At 38.6% G+C, this 24818-nt stretch overlaps 1 protein-coding gene across 1 annotated transcript; it reads right to left on the bottom strand.

The window, feature by feature from the left end:
- Positions 1-7927: 7927 nt before the first annotated feature.
- FEM1C (fem-1 homolog C) lies at positions 7928-24716 on the bottom strand. Its single transcript, XM_008629153.2, has 2 exons — positions 23957-24716; positions 7928-10476 (listed from the first exon to the last, which is right to left on the bottom strand). Exons 1-2 carry the CDS (start codon positions 24498-24500, stop codon positions 9167-9169), a joined length of 1854 nt encoding a protein of 617 aa, XP_008627375.1. The 5' UTR covers positions 24501-24716; the 3' UTR covers positions 7928-9166.
- Between the last annotated feature and the right edge of the window lie 102 nt (positions 24717-24818).

The following is a 24818-nucleotide window of genomic DNA, read 5'->3' as shown; positions in this document are numbered from 1 at the left end:
AGCCCAGGGGAGGGGCAGTCCCTGCGCACTGCAGCATTCAAAGGGGCATGACGGCAAGGCACCACAGCTGGAAAAACACTGCTGCACCAAGAATTCATGAAGGCATGGTCAGAAGCAGGGATCTCCTGAAAATTTCTGCTGGAGGTGTGGCAGAGAACAGACATCACTGGGCAGAAGTGCCAGATCCCTTCTTCCACAGAAAAGTTCTTCACCAGATACATGTTTTCTATTACAGATTTCATGTCACTTTGAGCTTTTTAATACCAGAGTTTCCATACTTGAGAACTGAAATGAAGGATTTTGAAAAAGGGTGATCATGGAGTCTGGTCTCGCTCATTACTTGTACCTAGGTCAACAGAAATCATGATGCAAACAAGGTCAGAACTCTTAGAGATGAAACTGGGAGTCATGGTTTCCCCCAACCTTCTTAGCAGGCAATAGTAACTACTCAACAGAATTAACTTCAGACCATTTTTGGCAAGTACAGTAATATACTCAGTACACAGCCATAGAATAGCCTAGAGTTTCTCATTTTTGTGCAGCTGGGCCAATTTTCATTTACATTCTGTGCCATTACAGCAAACTCAGGACACTGAGTGCCTATTGAGGGAGACTGTACAAACCAGGATAATCTGTTGGTCAGATGCTATCACCTTGATGAACAGGTTCAGGGACTGTATCTGATGCAGTGCAAACACGGCACATCCTGAACAGTGACCAGATCTGCTGCTCTCTAGTAAAGCCTGGGCTGTGATCAAAGACTTTTTCATGGTCCTAAGTATTTTAATTCCTGTGTGGATTCTCTCATGCCTAGTAAGAGTCAAGCTCCTGCCAAATCCTCTTCTTCAGTGGGAACTGTTAGTACAGACACTGCCATCTGCTCACTCTATGTGTTCTCAAGGAAGTTACAGACACACACAGGCTGCTCTATTTCTGTTGAGTTTATCAAACTGGCCTAACATGTTCAAAAATTAGGGAGAGGAAGGATAGACACATACATTAAAACTGTGCAATAACATTAGCCTGATTTCCCTAAGAAATTCTTGGTGGTTTTGTTTTGTTTGATAGCAGAGTCTTCATTTATGAAATTACGAATGTCAAACCATACCTGGAGCAGAGTCTCAAAATTAAAGCCCCAGGAGCCAGATGATCTGAAGCCTGTTCCTTGCTACAGCCCATACTTCCTGTGGTCATTTTAAGAGCTCACTGAGTCTGTGCCTTAGTTTCTGCTTTTGCATAATGGAGCAAGTATTTCTTTGCAACACATCAACAGCACTTTGTACTAAAGTCAGTCATGGTGTCAGGAGGAAGTATCAGCGATGCATGTGACACAGCTGACTCATTTTCCAATAGTTAATGATGTGGCAGATCCACCTTTAGCAATCAACTACATTATCTCATTTTCATGACCCAGCTCAAAGCAGAACATGGGTTACGGGATGTTATGCTGGATAGGCAGTAACCACCTGCAAGCAAGAGGAAAAACAAGCCAGTGTATGTGTCAACTTATGTTTAACATCACAAGAGAAACTGAAAACTATGGTTACACTTGTATTAGAAAGGAGATTTGTAGCATGGAGGACTTGTTGCCAAGGATCGAAAGTCTGTGACACTCTGTGAGAGTCAAGGAGGAATAGGAGAAGATAAAGGCGTTATTTTGGAACAACTCATAGTCTGCTCCCATGAACTGGACACCCCTTAGTGGTCAAAGCCTGTTAGGTGAGATTTTGGAGCACTTTTTCAAGCTCAGGTGCATTCAAAAGTAACACAAGTTGTGCATTAAGAAAATTCAGTGACACGAACCCAAACAAGCTAAGGATGGACAATGGGGAGACTAGAAAAGCACATCCCTGATCTGAACAGCAGTGCTGGGGTGGGTGCACCCTGCACAGACCAGCCTTCCCACAGACTACCCGCCGTCTGGCCCTAAGGTTACCACAAGGTGGGACTGCAAGTGAGCCATCCACGCTCCTCATGTAGCAACCCATGAGGTATCTGCCTCACACAGCTTATTTTGTTACTTTACAGTAGGTCCTGTTTTCTGGTTTGGTTTTGAGGGTTTTGTTGGAAAATTTTTTTGTTGTTTTTTGGTTGTTTGGGTGCTGTTTTGTTGGGTTTTTGTTGGGCTTTCTTTCTGGGATTTTTTGCTCTTTTCTTTTGGTTTCCAATTCCCTGAAGTTTCCACTTCATGCACTACAGGAAAACAAAGCGTGATAAAGCGGGAGATGTGGTTCCCTTAGCCAGAAAACAAGAAAGAGCACAGTCATCTTAGGAGGACCCCATCTTACAAGCTAGCCAATAGAAAGTACAGTGAAAGCCTGGTAGCACACATGCAAAAAAGAAAGAAAAGGAGAAAAAAGCAAGTTCACTGTTTTTAATCTATGGGATGGAAACAAAAAATGATCCAAGTCTGGCTCATTCACTGAACATTTTGCCTCACATGTCAGTTAGGATAATGCTGTATGTGAATGGAACAAAAGACATCCAGGCACCTAAAATATTAGGATAGCACAATACAAGCTACAGAATCTGAAAACAATCAACTGTTTACTGTAAAAAATCCCTCCCATTGTAAAAAGGAAATAATTGGCAATTTTGAATCCTGGGGGTTTTTTGGTAGCATATCATCGAGAGAGGAAAAGAGAAAACCGAACCATTCTGTCAGCTTATTCGACTGGATTATTCTGGTTTTTGCTCATTCTTACAGCATGGGGGTTCTTTTGCTTGGTTGGTTTAGCCTAACCACATGAAGGCTGAGAGAGGACAATTCTCTCTGAAGGACAGACAAGTGCTGGAACTATGAGAAGTTAATACATATAAACCTATGAAAACGTGTATTTCAAACAGGAATTAGGTTTCTAGTTACTGACAGACAGGAGTTCCAAATAACCTTCTAAGGAGAAATTTTCGTAATGAACTTATGACTTGATAATCTTCAGGAGATATGATAGAACCAATCCTTTGAACTTCACAGAGGAATCTGATCATGTCTCACGATCTAATGGGAGACATGGTTGCCATTTTCGTAATTTACATTGCCTCACACTCACTGGCTTCTGACAGGCACTTACATGAATCCAAAAGCAATTCTTTTTTCCCCCTTTGTGCATAAAACTGTTGTCCTTAACTTCTGAGTATAGCCTCTTCTCAATTCTTCTGAATGCTGGAGATCAACTGCAAGGTAAGACTGTGGTGTGAGGGAGAAGGGCCTTCTACTGTTCACTGTGGATGGCATTTAGCCCTCTGGATATTATGTGTGAAACAAACAAAAGTCTTGCCTTTGACAGACTGACACACCTCACACCTGGTCTCTTTTACCCTAATCCTGCACTGCTTTGTATGATGAGTTTTGGTCTTCAACTGACAGCCAGCATTTGCTACTGCCAAGAATCATTTTTGCATGGTTGCACAGCTTAGGTTAACAGCAGACATCTTTCATCAGCTGCAACTGCAGAGGGATGAATAACGACGTAAATGATCCTTTCCAGTTTTTCCCTTTCCTAATTAAGAGAATCTATATTTGATTCACTAAAGCCATCTGTGTGACAACTATCTTACTGTGAAAGCTCTGAAGCAGTTTTTCTTCATCCAGAACCTCATCTTTTTTGATCCTGTTGTTACTGATCAGGCTTTATCTAAAGTTCCAGCTCTCTGAAATGTACACTTCCTTACAGGCTGGACTGTGACTACTGTGCCTAACTACAAAGGTATTTTGAAATTACAATGGCAATGTTACTCAAATTCTTCAATTCTCTACCTGCCTCTAATAAGGATCTTCTGCTTCTCTCACTCTTGAGTTATTCTATTCCTCTATTTTTCAAATCGTTCATGCAATACAGAAGATCCTTCAAAAGCTTGAAGAAGAAACTAATTCATCCAACTTTCTTGAAAACTGTCTGCTGTTTACATCTTACAAGGCATTGCTACCTACTTTCAGGTTACGAACTGAAAGTAATGTTTCCACCCAGTTAATAGTATGACTAATTACTTTTTCTAGAAAGTTGGAAAATAATTTCTCCTGCATCATCCAGTTTAAGCCTTTTCTTTATTATTACCCACCACCAAAATTTAAAGGCTTTGCCAGACCACCATTTCACAGAAAGAAAGAGCATGAAACATGACCTTTTGCTTAAGGTACAATTCTTAATGACATGAAGGTCAAAGCTGCAGCATTCACATTTAGCTACTCAACAAGAAAAGTAGTTTACCAACCAGTACTGCAGTACCCTAGAGAAAACAGATATATACACTCGGACAGGTGTTCTCCAAAACATATTTTTAATGTAATGTGCATTTGGAGCCTAAAGAGAGTAAGAGCAGAGAAATATGCTTGTTATTCCTTTTTTACATTACTGTTAAAGCTAAATTACTTCACGTAAAAAAGAAACTGCAATATTTCCATACACGGAGCTAGCAGCCCTGCATAGGAAGTCTTTGCGATAGAATGGAACACAAGTACAATGTTAGTTAAAACCAAACCAACAACAGCTTTTTGCTCTGCCCTCAGTGAAGGCTCAAAAGTTACTTTTACACTCAAAGCCAAGAAATATGAGCAGTCTAGTATGTCTTTCATCAAAATTACCAAAATTACTTTGCAGTCTTAAATACCAGTTGGCTTCATTGTAGTCACAGAAGGTAAAATTAGTGTTTAGTCTACTTTTTCATGCTTCTCAACTTTTTAGAGTGTAACAGTCATTCCACTCTATATTTCAAAGCATGAGGAAGCTATTTAAAGAACAGCCATATCCTGCCACTGTCACCTTGCAGCTGATACAAAACTGAAGAGAGGCACACTTTTCCTCAAAAGGTTTTTATCTAATTACAAATCCTCCTTTAAGGATTTTGCTATAGCACTGCATTCCTTTCTTTAAAGTAGTGTTTGTAAAAATGGAAAGAGGTTAATTTTAACCAGCTGCAAAACAGTTGTTAAAAGACAGCTCTTTGTGGACTTAGGAAACACACAAAACTACTTCTTTTCCACTTGTGAAGTATATATGGAAAATTAACCACAATATTGCCTTGCATTTCAGAAAGTGTCTTTAACACTTAACAAACTCAACAAACAGAACAGAGACACTGCAGACAGCTGGAATCTTGTTACCAGCCTCAGTGATACAAAAATAGGAATATAATTTTAGATTTTTTTAAATGAGAATATTTTTCATCTTCCTTGTTGAAGGACTTCAGTTGAAACCCACAACGATTAGAAGAAAAGCTGCTTTACATATTTATCCCTTTCCCCAAAAAATGTAACTGAGAGGTCTCAACAAGCAAGGAGCTATCAGTTGCTTTGTCTCTAGGGAGCCATACCTGTAAGTTGTTTAATCAATTTAAAATCTGTTTCATCCCTGCAGGGCATATAATTATTTCTGCAGTGTTCTTAGCATTTTTCTGTGTCAGTAGCTTATAAGCAGTATGTTTCATCAGAAAAAAAGGCCAAATAGGAAAAAAAGAGAACAATGGTAAAAGAATGAGTTAAAAATATTACAAAATTAAAATTAAGATAAACAAAACAGAGTAGTGTAAACACACTTGTCTAAATGCAAAGTGGCCATATATGCATGAACTCCTCTGCCAGGACACCTAAGTCCAAGTTATCTGGCAAGATAAGTATTCTCTTCAGCAGAGAGCTTCATCACCATGAAAAATTACACTCAGCATGAAGGTGATAAATCCTTCGGACTGATGCACATCAGTAAATACTTAGACAGAAATTCGTGCAATAAATCAGCATGTGCTAATAGACTGGTTTGTTTCTAATGAGCAGCTAACACAGTAAGCCTTTCTTGTAGCAATATTCACTAGATTTACATAAAACTAATAGTGATATGCTTTCACTTTTGGGAATGCTTTCCATTTAAAAAATTGCTAAAAATTAACAATTTTTACATTATATTTCTGGACTAACGATCATAAATCATAGAATGATTTTGGTTGGAAGAGACCTTAAAGATCATCTAGATCCAACCTCTCTGCCATAGGCAGGGACACCTTCCACCAGACCAGGTTGCTGAGAGCCCCATTCAGCCTGGGCTTGAATACTTCCAGGGACGGGGCATCCACAACTCCTCTGGACAACCTGCGCCAGTGGCTCACCACCTTCACAGTAAAGAATTTCTGCCTTACATCTAAGCTAAATCTAACCCTTTTCAGTTCAAAGCCATTCCCCCTTGTCCTTTCACCCCACAATCTTGTAAAAAGTCCCTCTTCAGCTCTTTGGTAGCTTCCTTTAGGTACTGGAAGGTCCTATAAGGTCTCCCTGTAGCCTTCTCTTCCTCAGGCTGAACAACCAACTTATAATAGCCAACTATTTAAACAGGGCAATTATCAGTTAGAAAGACAAAAATTTAAACTAAAACCACTGAAAAGCAGAACAGATTCCAAAGTAAAAAACTCTAAAATCCCCTTTCTCTGTGACCTATACAAAAAGAACTACTTTTATAACTTGATGTATAATGTATTTCTAGCATGGTATGATTTGTTGATTATCCCCATTTACAGAGTAGCAGAAAAGCATTAAAATATATAAATTCAAAAGCCAAACTACATGTCCTCACAAATGAAAAGCTGAGTGGCATGCATCTTAAGCATTACAAATCACAGCAATTCAGTCAATTGAGTAGAATTTAGTCTTCTGTTATGCAAGAGAAACCTGCACCCTGGCCTGCATCAGCAGCAATATTGCCAGCAGGATCAGGGCAGTGACTGTCCCCCTGTACTGCGCACCAGTGAAGCCATGCCTCGAGTGCTGTGTTCAGTTTTGGGTCCTTCACTATAAGAAAGATATCAAGGTGCTGGAGCATGTCCGGAGAAGGGCAGTGGAGCTGGGGAAGGGTTTGGAGCACAAGTCTGATGAGGAGCAGCTGAGGGAGCTGGGGTTGTTCAGCCTGGAAGAAAGGAGGTTCAACGGAGAACTCCACAATTACTCGAAAGGAGGTTGTGGCAAGGTGGGGGTTGGCCTCTTCTCCTCAGTAGCAAGTGATACAACAAGGAGAAATGGCCTCAGGCTGAATTAGGGGAGATACAGATTGAATATTAGGAAAAACTTTTTCATGGAAAGGGTGGTTAAAAAATGGAACAGGCTGCCCAGGGAAGCAGTTGAATCACCGCGGCTGGAGGTATTTGAAAGACATGTAGATGTGGCACTTAAGGACATGGTTTAGTGCTGGACTTGGCAGTGCTGGGTTAAGGGTTGGACTCAGTGATCTTGAGGATCTTTTCCAACCTAAATGATTCTATGATTCTCATGTTATACAACATAGACACAGCAAGGGACAAACTGGTGAAAATTGTTTCAAAACAGCAAGTCTGATAGTGACAACACACAAACAGCACTGCATTCAGCAGATCTTTGCTTAAAAACATCCCCATAATTTTTGCAAGAATGCTAAGCTAGTAGGCACCTGTACACTGCTGTACACTGGCAGGGAAGCTGCCAAAACAGAACAAAACCAAGGAAGGGCTATTCTTATGTGCTCCCAAGACATGTTCTTCCTCAAGTTCAATCACAAATGACACAAATGTTCTGACATCAACTTAAAAATTAAAGTATTAAAAAGACCCTCCTAACCTAATTAATTTGGATTCTAAATATCTTTTATCTCTGACAAAGGCATAAAACAAGTTGTTGGATTTCTGGAGCAAGAACCCCATAGATACACTTACCGCCCACCACAGAGTCAAAAATACCCAATATGCTAGACGACTAAATCTGCAAGTAAACTGTATCCTATCCAACAGAAATTAATTTCACTTTAAGACATTTGTAGGGCTAATGTGCCATAATAAATCCTACTATTAAGCAACAGTAAAGTGCTGAATTATATTAATTACCTGAATCGCACTCACATTTATGATCTTCATTAATAGACTTCTTATCAAGTCAAAAGAGCCCTTTCTGTTGTAAAAGCTAAGCTGTTGTGCAAATATTATAAAAAATAGGTACTTTAATTAGGAGCTATATACACAACAGAACTTCTGCTTTTGTTAAGTATAACTGACATAGTAGAGATGAAAAATCCATGCAAGTATTTATAAAGATACTTAAAATGAAGAAAAAAGGACACTGCTATAGAACTTTCGATACCCTGGCAGACAGCCACTTACTATACTAGATGATGTCTAGATCTGGACTGATAAACACCATGCCATCAACATGCTTTTGTTTTCTTTTGTAGCTAAAGTTGATTTGCAGATTTTAAAGCAGAGCATATATTCGACCTATTTCTCATTAAAAGTTTATCATTAAGGTTTGAGGTTAAACTTTGAGCAAACTTCACATCTAGTCACATAACCGGCACAAGCAAGACGTTAGTGCAAAGGGGAAGGTGTCAGTTGTACATAATGAGGACTCTTCCCCCAGCTGCATGATGCAATAGAACAATTTTCAGATTTAAAGTTCAAGTGGACTACAATCAGAAAAAGCAAGATTTTCTTCTCCCAAATTTAGGACAAATTTCCAGAGGATCAAAATGAAAGCAACCTCAGTTACAGCAGTCAAAAAAGTCAAACCCAAGTTTGGAGAGCTGATAAATAACTCCAAAATTCATCATGCTATGAAGACAGCATTCTCAAGAGAGCTCCGAACAAACTGCAAAACAAGATTGGCATTTAAGTTGAAATTGGCCAAGTGCTGCATAGAAATATGCTCACACACAACAGTCATGTTTAAGCCAGTGCATAGAGAAGGTAAAAGCACTTATGGTAGTTGCAAATGTTAACAAGTCCATACAACTTGCACAGTTTAGCAATGAGTTCATAGAAAAAGAAGAGAGTAAGAGTAGAAACGCTCAAGCAAAACCAAAAAAAGATGACCTTCCAAACATATAAAATCCACATAACAGTTATAGTAAAAAGACATCAGTGGAAAATACTCAATTCAGTCCCAAACACCCAACAGGCAAATAAGACCAGAAAAGACAAGCCTTTGGCAGACAATTTAAAAAGTCTAAATATGGCATTACATTTCTAAATAATCCACAAAATATATTATATAGCATATTCATATTAAATACTGGGTAACCAGCTCTGCAGATCTGATGCTAACAACACTAGCCAACGAGAGCGAAATGGAGCAAGCTAAGGGAACGCTGGTGTATCACAACAGTGCTCAAGGAAAATATCACCATGTCGTGCTTCAGGAACAGTACTCTGGGACACCACACTATCATCTATGGAGCACAACGAAGTTCTCCAGTTTTTCAGGGATATGCCCTGCATAGGATATGTTATGATTCACTATTACACGAGCAGCAAGACACTGCAAAGTGGTATGATTTATGGGCTGGATTAAATTCTTTGCTATTTCCTTCTCATCCAGCAAATCACTAGCTGTTTGTTTACATGAGTTTGTGGCATCGAAATGTGAACCTGACTTGATAAGAAGATTCATGATGTCCGGATGGTTGTTCAGTGCAGCAATGTGTAATGGACTGTTGTTATCAGAGTCTCTGACATTTACATCAGCACCACATTCCACCAGGATAGCAGTAACCTGGAGAGAGGGGAATTTACAAACTGGGTAGCGACCAACACATGTAGTATTACTGTCAACAGCAAGGTGAAGTGGACTGAAGTTATTCTTTCCTCTAGGCTGAAGCTTAAGAAACTTGTAAATAGTTTGTTTCTTGAAATGTTCCTGTTCTGAGCTGCAAGGTACTTTCTCCAACAAGCAAATTAAATGCAAAATGATGGAAAGGGCTTTGTTCAGCTGTACTGGATCAGGCAGACATTGGGCTTGTTTCATGGCCCGTTCTATTTCAAGAACACTTTTGCACAGTATACCCATCAGATCATCAAAAGTGACAGTAGTACCTAGAAGGCCTTTTGCCCTATCCTGAAGCATGAAGGAGAAAAGTTCAGCAAATGATAGCAAACTGCTGGCTGTCATAGGGCTCAGTGGGTCAAGATTGCTCTGCTGCATGTCCAAAGCATACTTCCATAAGTTGATGCAACGCTTGAAGTTTCCGGAGTCTGCATACACAGCACCTCTGTATCTAATATAGTAAGATGTGTCTGGGTGAGAAGGGCCAAGAATACGTTCTCTAATTAATAATGCTTGCATTCTCATTTCATCTGGGTCTGCAATAAGATTTTCTAGCTCTTCCGGGCTGTTTACCTCTTTAGCATAATCATAAGCCATAATTAGTGTTTGTGGCACAGGTTTGCTGAGGATATTAGTCCTATCACTGTATCTCATCTCCATAGCTCTCTTCCAGTATTTCAAAGCACCAAGCAGATCTCTCTTTTTGTCCACAAATGTTGCTCCTAGAAGTTCCAGGGCATTTATGCGCTCAGCCTTACTAGTCTGTACATGCTGGGTCAGAAAGTCCACTATATTTGTGTGGCCTGTCACACTGGCTGACAGAAGGGGAGTCATTCCATAACCATCCTTTTCCATTTTAGCACAATACTTGAGAAGCATCTTCATGATCTCCAAACTTCCAGATTCTGCACAGTCATGTAAAGCTGTATTTCCTGCAAGAGAACAAATACAATTACACAAATCAAATTATAGTCAAAATCTCACCATGCTAATAGCTACAAAAAGTTTAAAAATCAAATACTAATAGATTCAAAATGGCTTTTGTTTCCTCATTTATGTAATATGAAAGCAAGGCTGCCAGGCACTTATAAAAAGCAAAATGTTTCATATTACTGCCTGAAAAAAATAAATAGATTAAAAAAACCCCAACCAAACCAGAACTAAAATGGAATTCTTCACTACATAAAAGCACAGGAGCAGGCAATTCCATTGTATCAAAAGTCAAGCAAATGGGACAGGAGATCAGTTTGGTTGGGCAGAGAACTCCTTACAGAGCTCAGAAGGAAAAAAAAAAATTTATGTTTTCTGGAAACAAGGACAGGCTTTGCAGGAATTTGACAGAGCTGTGACTCATATATGCAGGGGCCAAGATGCAAAAGGCCAAAGCTCAATTAGAGTTGAAGCTGATCAGTATTACGTCAGACAATAAGAAGGGTTTTTTAAAGTACACTAGCAGCAAGAGGAGGTCTACAGAAAATACTAGATTGATACTTGTTGAAGATGGTCATCTGACTATTAAGGGTGAAGAAGTGTGGAGACATTCAATACTTTCTTTTGCTTTAGTATTTAATAACACAGATAAACTGTCTTCTGCCCAGTCCCCTGACTTCAGGAATGACTCCCCATTTGTTTAGACACTTCTCAGGGACTAGCTGCAGCAGCTAACTATTCACAAGTCCACAGGACCTGATGGTATTTACGCCAGAGTACTGAAGAAGCGGATGGATGATATGGCAGTACCCCTCTGCATCAGCTACTAAATGTCTGGGGAGGTACCCACTGACTAGAAGCTAACCAGTGTTACGGCATTATATAATAAGGGCAAGAGGGATGACACAGGAACTCACAGACCTGTTAGTCTCACCTCAACACGTGGAAAAATTACGAAGATTATACTGAATGCTACTGTGAAGCATTTAAATGGTGCACAATGCAATCACTGGGCACCATCAACTTGGGTTCACAAAGGATAAATTCTGTTTTAACTAGTTTGATATCCTTCTAGAATAAGGTCACCCATCCAGATGAAGGGAAGACAATGGATGTAGGATTTTTGCCTTTTAGTGAGTTTTGCCTTTTTTGCCTTTTATACTGTCCCTCACAACATCCTTCTGGACAAACTGTCCAGCTGTGGGATGAGAAGGGTCATGGTGCACTGGGTGTAGAACTGTCTGAAGGACAGAGCTCAAAGGATTGCAGTGAATGGGGCTACAGGTGGCTGGAGACTGGTCACCAGAGCTGTTCCTCAGGGCTCAAGTCTAGGGCCAATGCTGTTCAATGTATTTATCAATGACCTGGGTGCAGGAGTTGACTGCATCGTTAGAGAGCTTGCTGATCATTCCAAACTGGGAGGTGCCTTGACTGTCTCATGGGGCAAGAGGCCTTCCAAAAGGGCATGAAATCTAGCAACAAACACTGGACCTTGTCCCTGGCATTGATCAGCACCTGGCACAAATACAAATTGGGAGAGGAGTGGCTGGAGAGCAGCCCTGCAGAAAAGGACCTGGGGGTGCTGGTTGGCAGCAGGCTCAGTGTGAGTCACCAGCGTGCCAGGGCAAACCCCATCCAGAGGTGTATCAAACACAGCACAGCCAGCCAGCCCACGGAGGTGATTATCCTTCTGTTCTCCGCTTTGGCACCACCGCCCCTGGAGTGCTGTGAGCAGTTCTGGGCCCCACAATTTAAGAAGGATGTGAAAGTCTTTGGATGCACCCAAAAGAAAGTAATGAAGCTGGTGACAGGGCTAGAAGGAATGTCCTGTGAGGAGCTGCTTGACTTTGGATCTGTCAAGTTTAAAGAAATGGATGCTGAAGGGTCATCTTGTTGCTCTCTACAGCTTCCTGAGGAGAAGTGGAGGGGGAGGTGCCTCGGTATCCAGTGACAGGATACATGGGAATGGCTCAAAACTGTGCTCGGAGACATTCAGACTTGACATGAGGAAACTTTCCTTTGCTGAGAGGTGTTCAAACACTGGAGAGGCTTCCTCCAGAGGTGTTTGATTCCCCAAGACTGCCAGTGTTTCAGATGCCTTTGGTCAATGTCCTTACTAATTTGATTCAGTTTTTAGCTAGCTAAAAGTTGGTCAAGCAGTTGGACTAGATGATCAGTGTTCATATTCCAGTCCCTTCCAAGTGGAATAATCTATTCCATAAGGGACTTTGTATCTGCTTTTAAGTATGAAACAGAAACTTAAGCTGGCTATCTCCATATTACTTCACTTTTTCCACTTCCATTGTTAAATTTCCCTTCCTCTCAATCTCCAGTAATTATTAAAAAATAGTGGGATCTGTATGAAAAGTAAAGCTGGGCTAACTCAGTATTTGCTTTGTTTTCACCTACCCCATAGTTCTTCCTCTCTTCACCTGCCACATCTTTTGATTTTCATGTTTTGAAGCAATGACTTTACACAATGGAAACCACAATCCATCACAACAGACCCTTTATCTCAGCTGGGACCTTTGAGACTGCTGGTATATTCTAAAGGAGTAGGACATTTTCTCAAGGGAATGTATACACCCAGACAAACTATTCTTAATACATTCTTAGGCCTTTATGCTTAACTCCCACTTTAACCCCTATGCTCTTTTTGTTAGGATTCCCAAAGACATGAAGAAAAAAAATGCCCTCAACACACAACATGCAAACATCTATGTTATAAGCAACTTAGGATTTACACGCAGATTATTTTTCATTAGCATGACATTGCACAGTCTTTTATATTTAATGACATTCAGGTTCCAATACAATGTGGGAAAATTTCTAGTAAGTACTAGTGCCACCTGTTTGAAAATATTCACAGAAAATTAGAAATCAAGTATTGGACACCACAGCTAAATAACTATTAGGCTGCAACTAGATGAAGGTTTTACTTAACTTCAAATTTGTGCACTTCACTGGAGGAGAAGGAAAAAATGGAGACAAACTCTCCAGGCCCCCTCCTAACATAACAAAGTCTCTTATGTGGTTGACTGCTTTTAAAACCACATGATTTACATCTACCTTTTTCTTTATATTATATGATACGTATTACAGACTCAGGCATAGAAGCTTCTCAGCCTCACAAAAAATTAATTAACAGAAAGTTCATGTTAATATCTACCCCCCAACCTGATCAAGATATCCTATATTGTTAGCCCTGCAAATTCAGTTAACTGCTCATCAAATCATCAGGTTCTGTTACACTGCTAGCAAGTTTCCTCATTCACAAAGGACACCTCCTTTTCTAATGGTTCTCTGCCCATTCCTAGTAATAAGATTGGCTTTTAAAAGTTAAGAGTTTCAGGAAACTTCCTTATTTCTATTTTTAGTAGGCTTTTGTTTTAAATGCCGACAAAACAGAGGTACATGGTGCACCTTGCTGTTGTATTTCTAGTCTCTAAGCAAACTATGGTGGGTTAGGAAAGAAAGCACCAGAAATCTTCAGGTCATGTGAGGAATAACATATTTGTACAGTCTATGGATCTAAACAGCTCCTATTTATCTTCATACACTTTCATTTTTTTTTTCCAGGCTCTGATACCTAGAACGCATACTTCACTCTTTGTACTAAAGTATTTAATTAATGAAACTCTAATCAAAAGCGTGCCTGAGATCTGTTTTAAAAGCCTAACAGTGTATAGAAATAAATTAAAACTAAAGGTGAAGTCTTTCTACTAATACATTCTTTCTGCCAAAAATGTATTGTTTACACTGGCTTAAATATGTCAAATTCCAAACCAAACATGAAATTCATACATATTTAAGTTTATAAGAAACAGTATTTCATACTTACTAAATACACTTCAGAAATAGTAAATATGTCCCATTTACAAATCAATTATAAGAATTCAATGTAGATCTACACAAATAATTTTGAAATCTTGTAGCTTTTACCTATGTGACTTCATAGCACACATCTCCTTTCTAACAAGGCACAGTAAGAGTAAATAAAGTTGAAGGAAAAAAAAATAGGAAAGCAAAATTCAGAAGTATCTGGTCAAACAATAATTACTCTCCTCTAATATCCTCTTTCACCAGGAGATCCAGACACCTTAGGTCCACAATGTAGACCTCTATTCTGTGTTTTATATTAGCAGATTATCTCATAGCAGCTTGTTTTTATCTTCTGTTGTCAAGCCACCGAGACAGAAAATGTTTGTCTAATGCTTTGCAAGTTTTGTATGCAGAAGAAGAACGTAGCAACTCAAAGATTGTTTAGATGAGTATTTGCTAACAGGCACTGGGCATTTTGCTGTGGTTTCATCCCTAGGATCCAAAACATCCACTCCTCACTCCTCTCCTTATCTTTCAGTTCCCAAAATTTCACATGTAAATTGATCTCCTGCTTCTTCCTCAAACTGTTTTGTGAACTATCTGAAAAAGAACTCACAGCACATTTTAAAGCCTCTTTGTTGCTCTCAATTCCAGCAACTAGAAAAATACCAGTAACAGAATAAGAACAGAGTTATCCAGAACAAACTGAGTCTCAGTCCAGGCACAGCAGATGTCAAAATTTAGCTGATACGCTAATCAAATTCATACAAAAGATGAATAAAAAGTTATTTTCAAAAGCTTCTGACTCAGGTTTTTGCAATTACAGCAGAGTTATGAACATATTTTGTCCCCTGAACCACATTTTAAGTGCAAAATTCAAACCTTTTTGGAAAAAAAAAAATAGAAAATATTAGATCGCTTCATTTATTGACAGAGAACTTAATTTGCAAAATATTCTTTTCCTGAAACATTTCTGAATAGTGGCCAGTGATTTTACAAGCATTTACTAACAAGTAAGCTAAGGAAGACATCCCAACAGAAATTAGCTCCTGAAACTACCTGTTAGATCAAGATTCATAAAGCTAAATCTAGTTCATACAAAGGGAAGTGATTTTCCACCTTTCTAAAACCACAGGCAATTTTTAACATTAATAGCATTAAGTCAGTTATAGGTCTGGCCACACTACAATCACTACAGAGACCAACAAAATTTTCTATTCCAGGAGCAGAGATTTAAGCAAATTTAGGTGGATTGAAAGTTGGTGAATTTGGCATACATAGCTTACCAACTATAATTCCCTCTGTCTTTATGTGATAACACAGACTAGAAAATTTCAATATGCCAACTAAAAAAGGACAAGATCTTAACATTCCTAAGAGAGGACAATGTCAAATGCAGATCAATACAGAAACTTACCAACACACATATACACTTTAATGCTTCTTGGTATGCTGCCGAAAGTCTAATTAAAATGAAACTACAGCAGTCAATCCAGAACTAAAGAATGGCTGGTCCCTCAGACATCTTCAATTCTGCACTTAGTGATAAAGGCAAAACCAGATGCACATGGGTGTTGGCTGAGCCAGCAGTTAACACAGATGTTTCAGGGTGTACTCAACTCCATACACCATCCTTCACAGCAGAGCTCTGCAAGGCAGCTGTTTCTACCTTCAAGTCAGTATTTTTAAGATATTTTAAAAAATGTAACATAAAAGCATATTAAAGACAAATAAGCCAAAAGGTATCAGTAACAACAAAGCTCTTACTGGTGTTTCACAACTAATAATACATGTTTTGACATCTGAAACAGTGCCAGCTATTCATGTTACATACTGCAGATCCACCACCATGTAATGCTGCTTTTGACACTCTTTTATCAATCGCTAGGCATACATGCTATGACTGAAATAAATCCACACAAAATAAGCTTGGCCATTGTCCAGGTAAACTCAATCCAGAAGTCTGTATGTCATTAATTTACAATGCAGCTATGTAGAACATGTGGAAATATGCTTAAGACTCCAAGGAATTTCACTGCTCTTTCCAACTGGATGCTCTAAACTTAAAACAATTTAGTCTTTTTATTGATATTACAATTACCAATTTCAGTTTAGACAGCTGCTACTGACAGCCTATCAGAATAGTGACATTTTTCAGTTATTTATACTGCAGTATAAATTAAATTAGAATTAAAATAACCACAGTTTATAGTATGCCAGGTATAAACAAATAATACAAGGCAATCACCACTAATTTTTAGTGGCTGCACCTCACTGAAGTTTGACTGGATGGTACAGGGACAGCAGTGGGAAGAAAACACTGTAAGAAACACAAGTTTCCATAGAAAAGTGCCTAGGGTAGACAGATAGTTGAGAGCTGCCAACTTAAAAAAACCCCAAACACAAACCCAAACCTTAAGAAATAACACTGCCATTCATCTACACCTAGCAAGCATCAAGTGTTAAATTTGAGGAAGAATTTGAAAGAAAACATGGCAGTGGCTTTAATGTGTAAATCAAAGGCTTGGCCACATATTGACCAGGAATTGAACAGCTCAAATAAATACAGCAAATCAACCACTGTTCTGTGAATTAACTCATCCATTTCAAAACACTACACTGTCTATAGTGTCACTATAGTCACTATATTGTCCATAGTGATAAATAGTGTCTGAACACAATTCAGCAGCTAATTCCATTTTTGTAACATTATTTATTCAGTAAAAAACTAAAAACCATCATTATATCTATTGCTGTATTAAGAAGAAAAAAGGCTAAAACTAAGTAAAAGTAATTTGAAAGTCATTTTCTTTGATAAGCAATTTTCCAAGCAGCACATATGATGGTGTTGGTCAAATTAAAGTATTTTTTTAAAGGTGGGAATGATTATTTCAAAGTAGGTTTCATTTAATTTTTTAAATCCATTTTTAATTGCAAAATTTTTTAGCAGGAATTTAATCATGTATCACAGATAGCTAGTGTTACCATAACATGAAAGGCTCCTCCTTGCACAGATAAAAAACTGGACTTCAGATGTTCTGGTAGTCCCAATACTTCACTGCTAAAAATCGAGTGTCACTATATAGTATTGCTAATACTGCTTACAAACTGCTTCTCTCTGTATAAACTTTACTACTCACATTACCTAATAACTTCCTCTTAGTATAAATAGCAAAAAGAAACAGAATAACCCGAACTCAAGTCCTTCCAAATCTTGCAAAGTCAGGAAAAAGGTATGGCTAGTTGGCACCGCATCTTCACACTTTACTCTTTTTTTAACAGCACTCCTTTAAAAGTAGTTATGAGCATTACAGAAACACTTCACGTATCACAGAACTAGTTTTCTAGCTACCCAGTGTTTCCAAAAGCTTACTGGAGTGGGGGTGGGTATTCTAATTCATAAGGAGGACAGGCCTTTCTATGTCAGAAGCAAATAATTCCCAAATTAGACTGATAGCTTGTGACAAGGGAATGAAAGAAAACGAATCCATGACACAGAAAGTGATTTGACTTGATTTGCAACCAATTAAGTGCATCCACTTCCTAATACTTCATGTATTCATGTAAAATGCTTTATCAAATTTCCACACTGTAAAACTTACATTAAAACTTAACGCCAATCTTATTTTATACCCAAGATCATTAAACATAAAAGAAAAAAAAGTATTTCAGTTAAATGACTGACCAATGTGCAAAATTAACCACATGTATATATTTTTGCAGCCTTACAGATGAATTGATCACTTTCATGAAGTGAAATTTTTCATGTAACATTCAGTACTTTTTCTATCACAGCACTAGAAATAATTCAGTCTTCCAAGAGTCTTTACTCATTTAAAAGTATTGCCTGATAGATACAAACATGGACAGTGCACAAGAAAACTGTTACACATCCTTATGCATAGTATGCCTAGTGAATAAAAACTAAATGTCTTTCTTTCAAGAAACTAAACAATGCAACTAACTGCTAATCTCAACAATTTATTTTAACCTAATTTCCATATGCTGTAAGAGAATAATTGCTGTCTTGCTCACTGAAGTACTTCATGAGAACTTGTATTACCAAGATTATCAATATTAAATAAATAACAATATGCTGTTAATTATTTAATTTAAACAAAAACTTCTTAGTTAGAATTAAACTTAAACTGTATCTTCATCTTCCTTATTTAACTTACAGACATTCCTTCTGAAGTTCAGTTTCCACACATGGTCAAACACAAAATATCTACAAGTTTCAGTGCCCTGTACCATGTAATACCTACCAAAAAAGGAAAAAAAGCAACCCCCCCCGAAAAGATAACAGTATACTTTTAGAGCAAGTGTTTATTCACAGCGAGAATAAAAAAAATATATTAAAAAAGCAACAACAGCAAGTAAAACAAACAAGCAGAAATAAAACCCAAGGACCTTTGTTCTGTGATTTTTTTACCCCCTCTCTGCCCCGTCAATGATTCTATGAACCTTGTCAAGCAGGCAAGACAAACACCTTCAGAAGAGAACAAACCTGTCAAGACTCCTTAATGTTTATGGCAAGAGAAAATTAACTATTTTTAACACATACTAAACCACACTTACCATAAAGGAAAGAGCATGACTCTATAATCCCCCTACTTCTCGGTCTGCCAAAAAAAAGATTTTTTCCCTTACCAGGAGGTTTGAGTATTACACCTTCCAGTACCCTTAAAAACAACAATACTGAAATAGCACTAGCCCTTGATACAGTACCCATAGAGACAGAGGTTTGTATGCTTCTATACTTCCCAAAATGAGGAAGCAAAGTCAACAAACCTTGTTTCCCTTATTATTTTACAAAACTATCAAATAATGTACTAGTGGAATTTAAGAATCACAGTATTCTTTTTTTTTTAAATGCAATCAAACACTCCTTTGTATATCTCCAGAGACACCTAAGAGAATGCCTAATCCAGCATTTCTTACAAGGTTTTCTAATACTCTGGAGGAGAAAAACCAGTCTTTAGGCTAGCTGATGAGTCTGTTAGCTACAGAAGGGATGCAGAGTTGGTGAAAACCACTAACAAAACCACAAAAAACACTTTGAAGAGAGAGACCACGTACCAAGCCACCAAGCAATGGAAACACTTACCAGCTATGTTCAGCTAAAACACCTGCCTTTCAAGCAGGTATTTTGAAAAAAAGTTGCTATTTCCTTGCATTCAGCCCATCCTGGTTACCAGCACATGTATGCTTTATCTATAATTTAACTAAGTAATTGCTGCAATAATGGATATTTTTTTCCCTTCCCTTCTGCAGATCTGGCAGAGGAGAATAAAATATAACACAAACTATTAAAATACACACAGCAAATTTTCAAAATGCAAGACTTTAATCGTCCTGTCTGTAATTAAAATGGATGTATAAGATTTCTTTACAATCAGTCTGCGCAAAAAATAGTTTTATTGGGGAATTTACATGAAATATTGTATTTTAAATATAAAACCAAAGAAACATAGCCCCAAAGAGCCAAAGAGAGATGTATGTAATCTGAAATCCCTAAGATGACTGACACTTGTATTAAGAGAGTAAGCATTTCCCTGCCTACACATTGCCGAATGAAGACTGCACAGAAACACATCAGCAAAACCCTGTATTTGAGAATTCAGTGGTCTATTCTGAAGGTAATAGTAAGGGAGCACCACTGTAACAACAAATCACTGGCAGGCTTCATAATGCAGCAGAACAGAAAACTGCATGCAGCCAACACAGAACGTGTTCCTCACCTGGCACAGAGACAAAGCTATGCTTCACTTGAGGTTTAGTATAGGATTCTACCTCCTGAAAAAACTGCGCTTCTGCTACTCAAACATTATCCACACTATTCCTACTTCTAGGAACAGCATAAAACTTTGCCATCTGAGAGATCATAAACCACAAGTGAAACTCACTGAGCTTTATTTTTAATTTGCAGCTTCTTAAACGACGAGTAGTTCTGCTGGTTTCAGCTGGGGCAGAGCTTTTCTTCACAGTGGCTGGCATGGGGCTATGTTTTGGATTTGTGCTGAATACAGGGTTGATAACACAGCAATGTTTTTGTTATTGCTGAGCAGGGCTTACACAGAGTCAAGGCCTTTTCTGCTGTTTGTACTTCCACACTGGTGAGGAAGTTGGGGCTGCATGGGAGGCTGGGAGGAGACACAGCTGGGACAGGTGACCCCAACTGACCAAAGGGACATTACAGACCATGTGACATAAAGCTGTGGGGAAGAAAGAGAAAGGAGGGAACATTTGGAGTGATGCTGTTTGTCTTCTCAAGCAAGCGTTACGCATGATGGGGCTCTGCTCTCCTGGAGATGGCTGAACACCTGCCTGCCATGGGAAGCAGTGAAATAATTCCTTGTTTTGCTTTGCTTGTGTACACTGCTTTTGTTTTCCCTATTAAACTGTCTATATTTCAACCTGTGAGTTTTCCAAGCTGCCTGGGGCAGGGCTGCTGGCTGGCGTTAAACCATGACAGTAGTACACTCGAGAAAGCTATGCATCAAAGACAGTGGTAAATTAATTCACTATGTAAAGTATTGCTTTGGCTGCTTCCTATCTACTGATATCTTTGCTGTTTTCCACAACTACAAAATAGTAAAACCCATCCACCCTCCTTACCCCAGCTATCAGTTTGTCCCCGTTGCTTACACTGTTCACGTAAACCAGAACATTTTTTTTAAAATCCTTTGCTTACAGTTCTGTGGCCTATGTCCTACACAGAAGTTCAAGGAAACTGTGAAAGTCCAGATCTGCAAAACAGTAGGAACAAATACAAACAAGTGCTCATACTTTAAATTCAGAACCACTGGCCGTCTTTCACAGTTGAGGACTTATCTACTCCAAGTATCTTATAACCTCCTTCTTCAGCACCATCTACCACGCAACACTGCCAGACCTGCACTTCACCTCATTCGCCTCAGTGCAGCATCTTACCTGACACACTCTGAAATCTTTATGAACATCTTAATTTCCTGGCTGTACTTCTGTACTTTTGGAACCGTTTTTCAAAGACCTCTGCATTCTGAATTTCCATAGTCCAAAACACAGTTGTGGGATTCTGCATTTTAGAAGCAGGATTTTGCCACACGTTTTCACCTACTCTTTTATACATTTAGATGCATGTATGTTCACATACCTATTTTTTTGTATCAAAGTATTCAGATTTTTCCCTGGAACTGTCAACACTTTGAAACATTTTCATATCTATACTTTCCTGAGGCTTAAAATGTGTACTAAGTTCTATTCTGTATTATGAAAATCCAGTGGAAAACCACAAGAAATAGTTCAAGTAATTTTGCCCCCCACCCTTGCACAGGCTCTAAGAATAATATCTGAAAAAGGATCTATAGTAGTCTCCAACAACAGCAACTCTACTGAAGCTACATAGCTCTGCTCTTATAAGGAGCACTGCAATTTTAAATGCAACAATTTTTTTTTTACATCTTTCACAGAACAATAGGCTTCTCTATACATGGCCCAAGAAGGGGCCTGTCTAAAAAGAACTCACATACAAGGGCAGCAACAACTTCTACTACTCAGGAGCAGAACGCTAAGGTGCTCTGTTACCTTCCTGCTACAAGCACAGGACACACTGTCAGCTATTTAGTACATAGCAAGGAGGAGTACAAACTGAAAGTAATACACAAGACCCTTTGAGGGGGAGGGTGACAATGTAGAATTATTCCTGTTGAATTAATTTTAAAATTAATAGCATTTTTGCAAAACAAAGTTGAGGAGGTTACCTGCTCAATCTCAGTCACTGTTACAATACTTATGGCTACCTATTTTCCTCAGTTCTCCTGCCTTTCCATAGACGACTTTCAGGGTTTATAGTACTTTCTTGCTTGCTTTACCTCACCATTGCTTATTCAGTAACTTCAGATATCAGACTTCTTTAAGACGCCAAAAAGTATGCTCCTGTCCTACCAGAGGGGATTTCCACACATTACCAATAGATGGCTATTACGTACACCCATCCATTCGCACACATGACAATTTGAAGTATAAAATGAGTTTTAATGAGCTGAACCATATCCAATCCAACTTCTTTAATTAAGGATCATTTATCTACCTTAAGAATCTTTGCTCATGTACCTAGATGCAAGCCACACAGAAACTAAAGGAAGTAGAGACAGAAAGGAATTAAGATAATAATTGACAGCCCTGAGAAAATCCTCAGTCATTTAAACAAAGACAAATAATGCTAATGCACTAATAAAGTGAATAAAAAGGACGAGTAAGGTAAAGCCTACTCCACCAACACAAAATGAGGGAGAAAAAGAGCTGCAGTTACATCTTTTTCCCTATTACATCAAATATTTAACAGCACTGCTTGGTTCACACCTATCATATAAAGGGATAGGTTTAAAACTAAACCCAAGTTTTTAGCTGCTTACACACTTTATATTTAGCTTGCTATTCCAAGAAAGTTATGTAGAAAAATGACATTTTTATCCTACCACAAGTCCATGATGATTCATAAGCAACCTCAAACCCTTACAAAGGAAGATTTATTTTGCTCTGCCCACCTCTATGACAAATCTGTAGTTTAGCTTTCTTTACGCTAAACCCACATATCTGCATGATTTTCTGAAAAAAAGGCATATTTAACCAAGCAGCTTTTCTAAAGATTACTCTCACATTTGGTATTTACCAGTATCATACAATAATCTAGACACAAAGGGTATTTTAACACAAATAACTGGAAGGTACAGTATACAGGTACAAATGTAATTTGCCTGAAAAAGGCAGTAGATGTACTACGCTACAAAAAGGATTGTTAGCAGATTAGTTTTTTTATATATAGATATATATTAAAAAACCCAAAACCTGATGAAACATAATCCTGGCTCAGTTAGCTAAAAAATTAACTCTAACTTGCAGTAACTGATGTGCTTTCCAGGCTAATATTACAACCAAATACAAGTTTATTATGTAATAAAAAATTTATATGTCCAAGTAATTATGACCACAGAAAAAAAAGCCAAAAATCTTCACTTGGAGTGGTAACACAAGAGCAATTGTACATAAGGGCAAACGGGTGTCCTTTGAGATCTGTCAGCCACTGGAAGTCCTTCTGTTGAGATCACAGTCACCTGCATCTTCACTTCTTTAATCCTAATATATATTTTTGTTTACTAACACTGAAAAAGGTACAAAATTACTCAATAATTTGGAGGGAGTGGGTGAAGGGTGGTTATTCATTTTCCAATGCAGAAAGTAATTTTTCTCCTTTATGTGCATTTCCTACACCAGCCTTCCTGGCACAGATCAGTTTTATGTACAACATATTTGATTTGTTAAGAAATAGTACAAAATCCAAGAACACATGCTCACGTATTTGAGTATGTTGCTAGACCAACCTACTACACAGAGTAGTTCTCAGCAAGTTTATTAGCTTTTAACACATGCATAAATGCAACACTTCATATAACTAAGTCTTTCAAGAATTAAGAATTTAAGATTAAAAGGTATCAATTTTAAACCAAATTTTATAATCCATATTAACAAAAGAGTACATTAAAAAGTAAAAACATAGCTTTGAACACTTTATCTCTTATGCTTTATGAAAGCAGAATAATATTTTATATCAAAGTCCTGAAGAAGTAAATTAGTAACTTTACCCCTATTTACCACAACGAAAGTGAAAAACTAACTTACCTTTAACACTTTTTCTGTTCACATCAGCTCCTTTTTCAAGTAAATACTGAGCAATTTCTTTGTGGCCTTTGTAGCATGAGATCATCAAGCACGTATGCCCGTGACGGTTTGATACTTCCAGGTCTGCTTTGTGCTCCACAAGGTATTTGACTATTTCCAGGTGACCATCGAAACAGGCAGCTCTAAGCGGCGTTGAATTTGTCAGCGTTGTGTTGTTGACAGATGCACCATGATCCAACAGACACTGAACAACCTTCAAGTGGCCGGCGGCCGACGCTGCCCACAACGGCGGAGCCCCCTCGATGGTCTCACCATCAAAATTTACCGAGCCACCAACTTCTATCGAGGCAGAGCAATGGTCCAACAGGTATTCCACCATGTCGAGGTGACCATAGCGGGCTGCCATCAGAAGTGGTGTGGCACCATTGGTTTTTTCTGACATCAGTTGGGCCACCTCTTCCCTTGTTTTGCTTGCCAGTAGCTTGGAAAGGAGTCGCAGCTTGCCATCACGAGCTGCGTTGAAGACTGCTGTCTTTAGATCCATTTAGTCTGTACCTCTCTGCTTCCTGACAGATACACACCTGATTTTTTCAGTCAAGAGCTTACTGGAACTGCTTAGCCCAAATAGAATGTCCCCAGCTTCTTCTCAGATCAGTTTCATCCAGATAGGACAACATGGAGACTCCGAACAGGGTCCTGACGAAGGGCAGGCTATGCTTATCATAAATCTGCAAAAGGAGAATTCTCGATGTTTTCACCTCCTACTTCGCAAACAAGTAACCGCATTGTATTTTCCCACAGCTACACCCAAACAACTCGCTGTTGTGGCGCGCCGGTGTCCAGCTGCATTCCTTGGGACTCT

The sequence above is a fragment of the Corvus brachyrhynchos genome, unplaced genomic scaffold (genome assembly GCF_000691975.1).
Source record: "Corvus brachyrhynchos isolate BGI_N302 unplaced genomic scaffold, ASM69197v1 scaffold90, whole genome shotgun sequence".
In the NCBI taxonomy this organism is placed as follows: domain Eukaryota; kingdom Metazoa; phylum Chordata; class Aves; order Passeriformes; family Corvidae; genus Corvus; species Corvus brachyrhynchos.
This window is presented reverse-complemented; position numbering and strand designations above follow the sequence as displayed.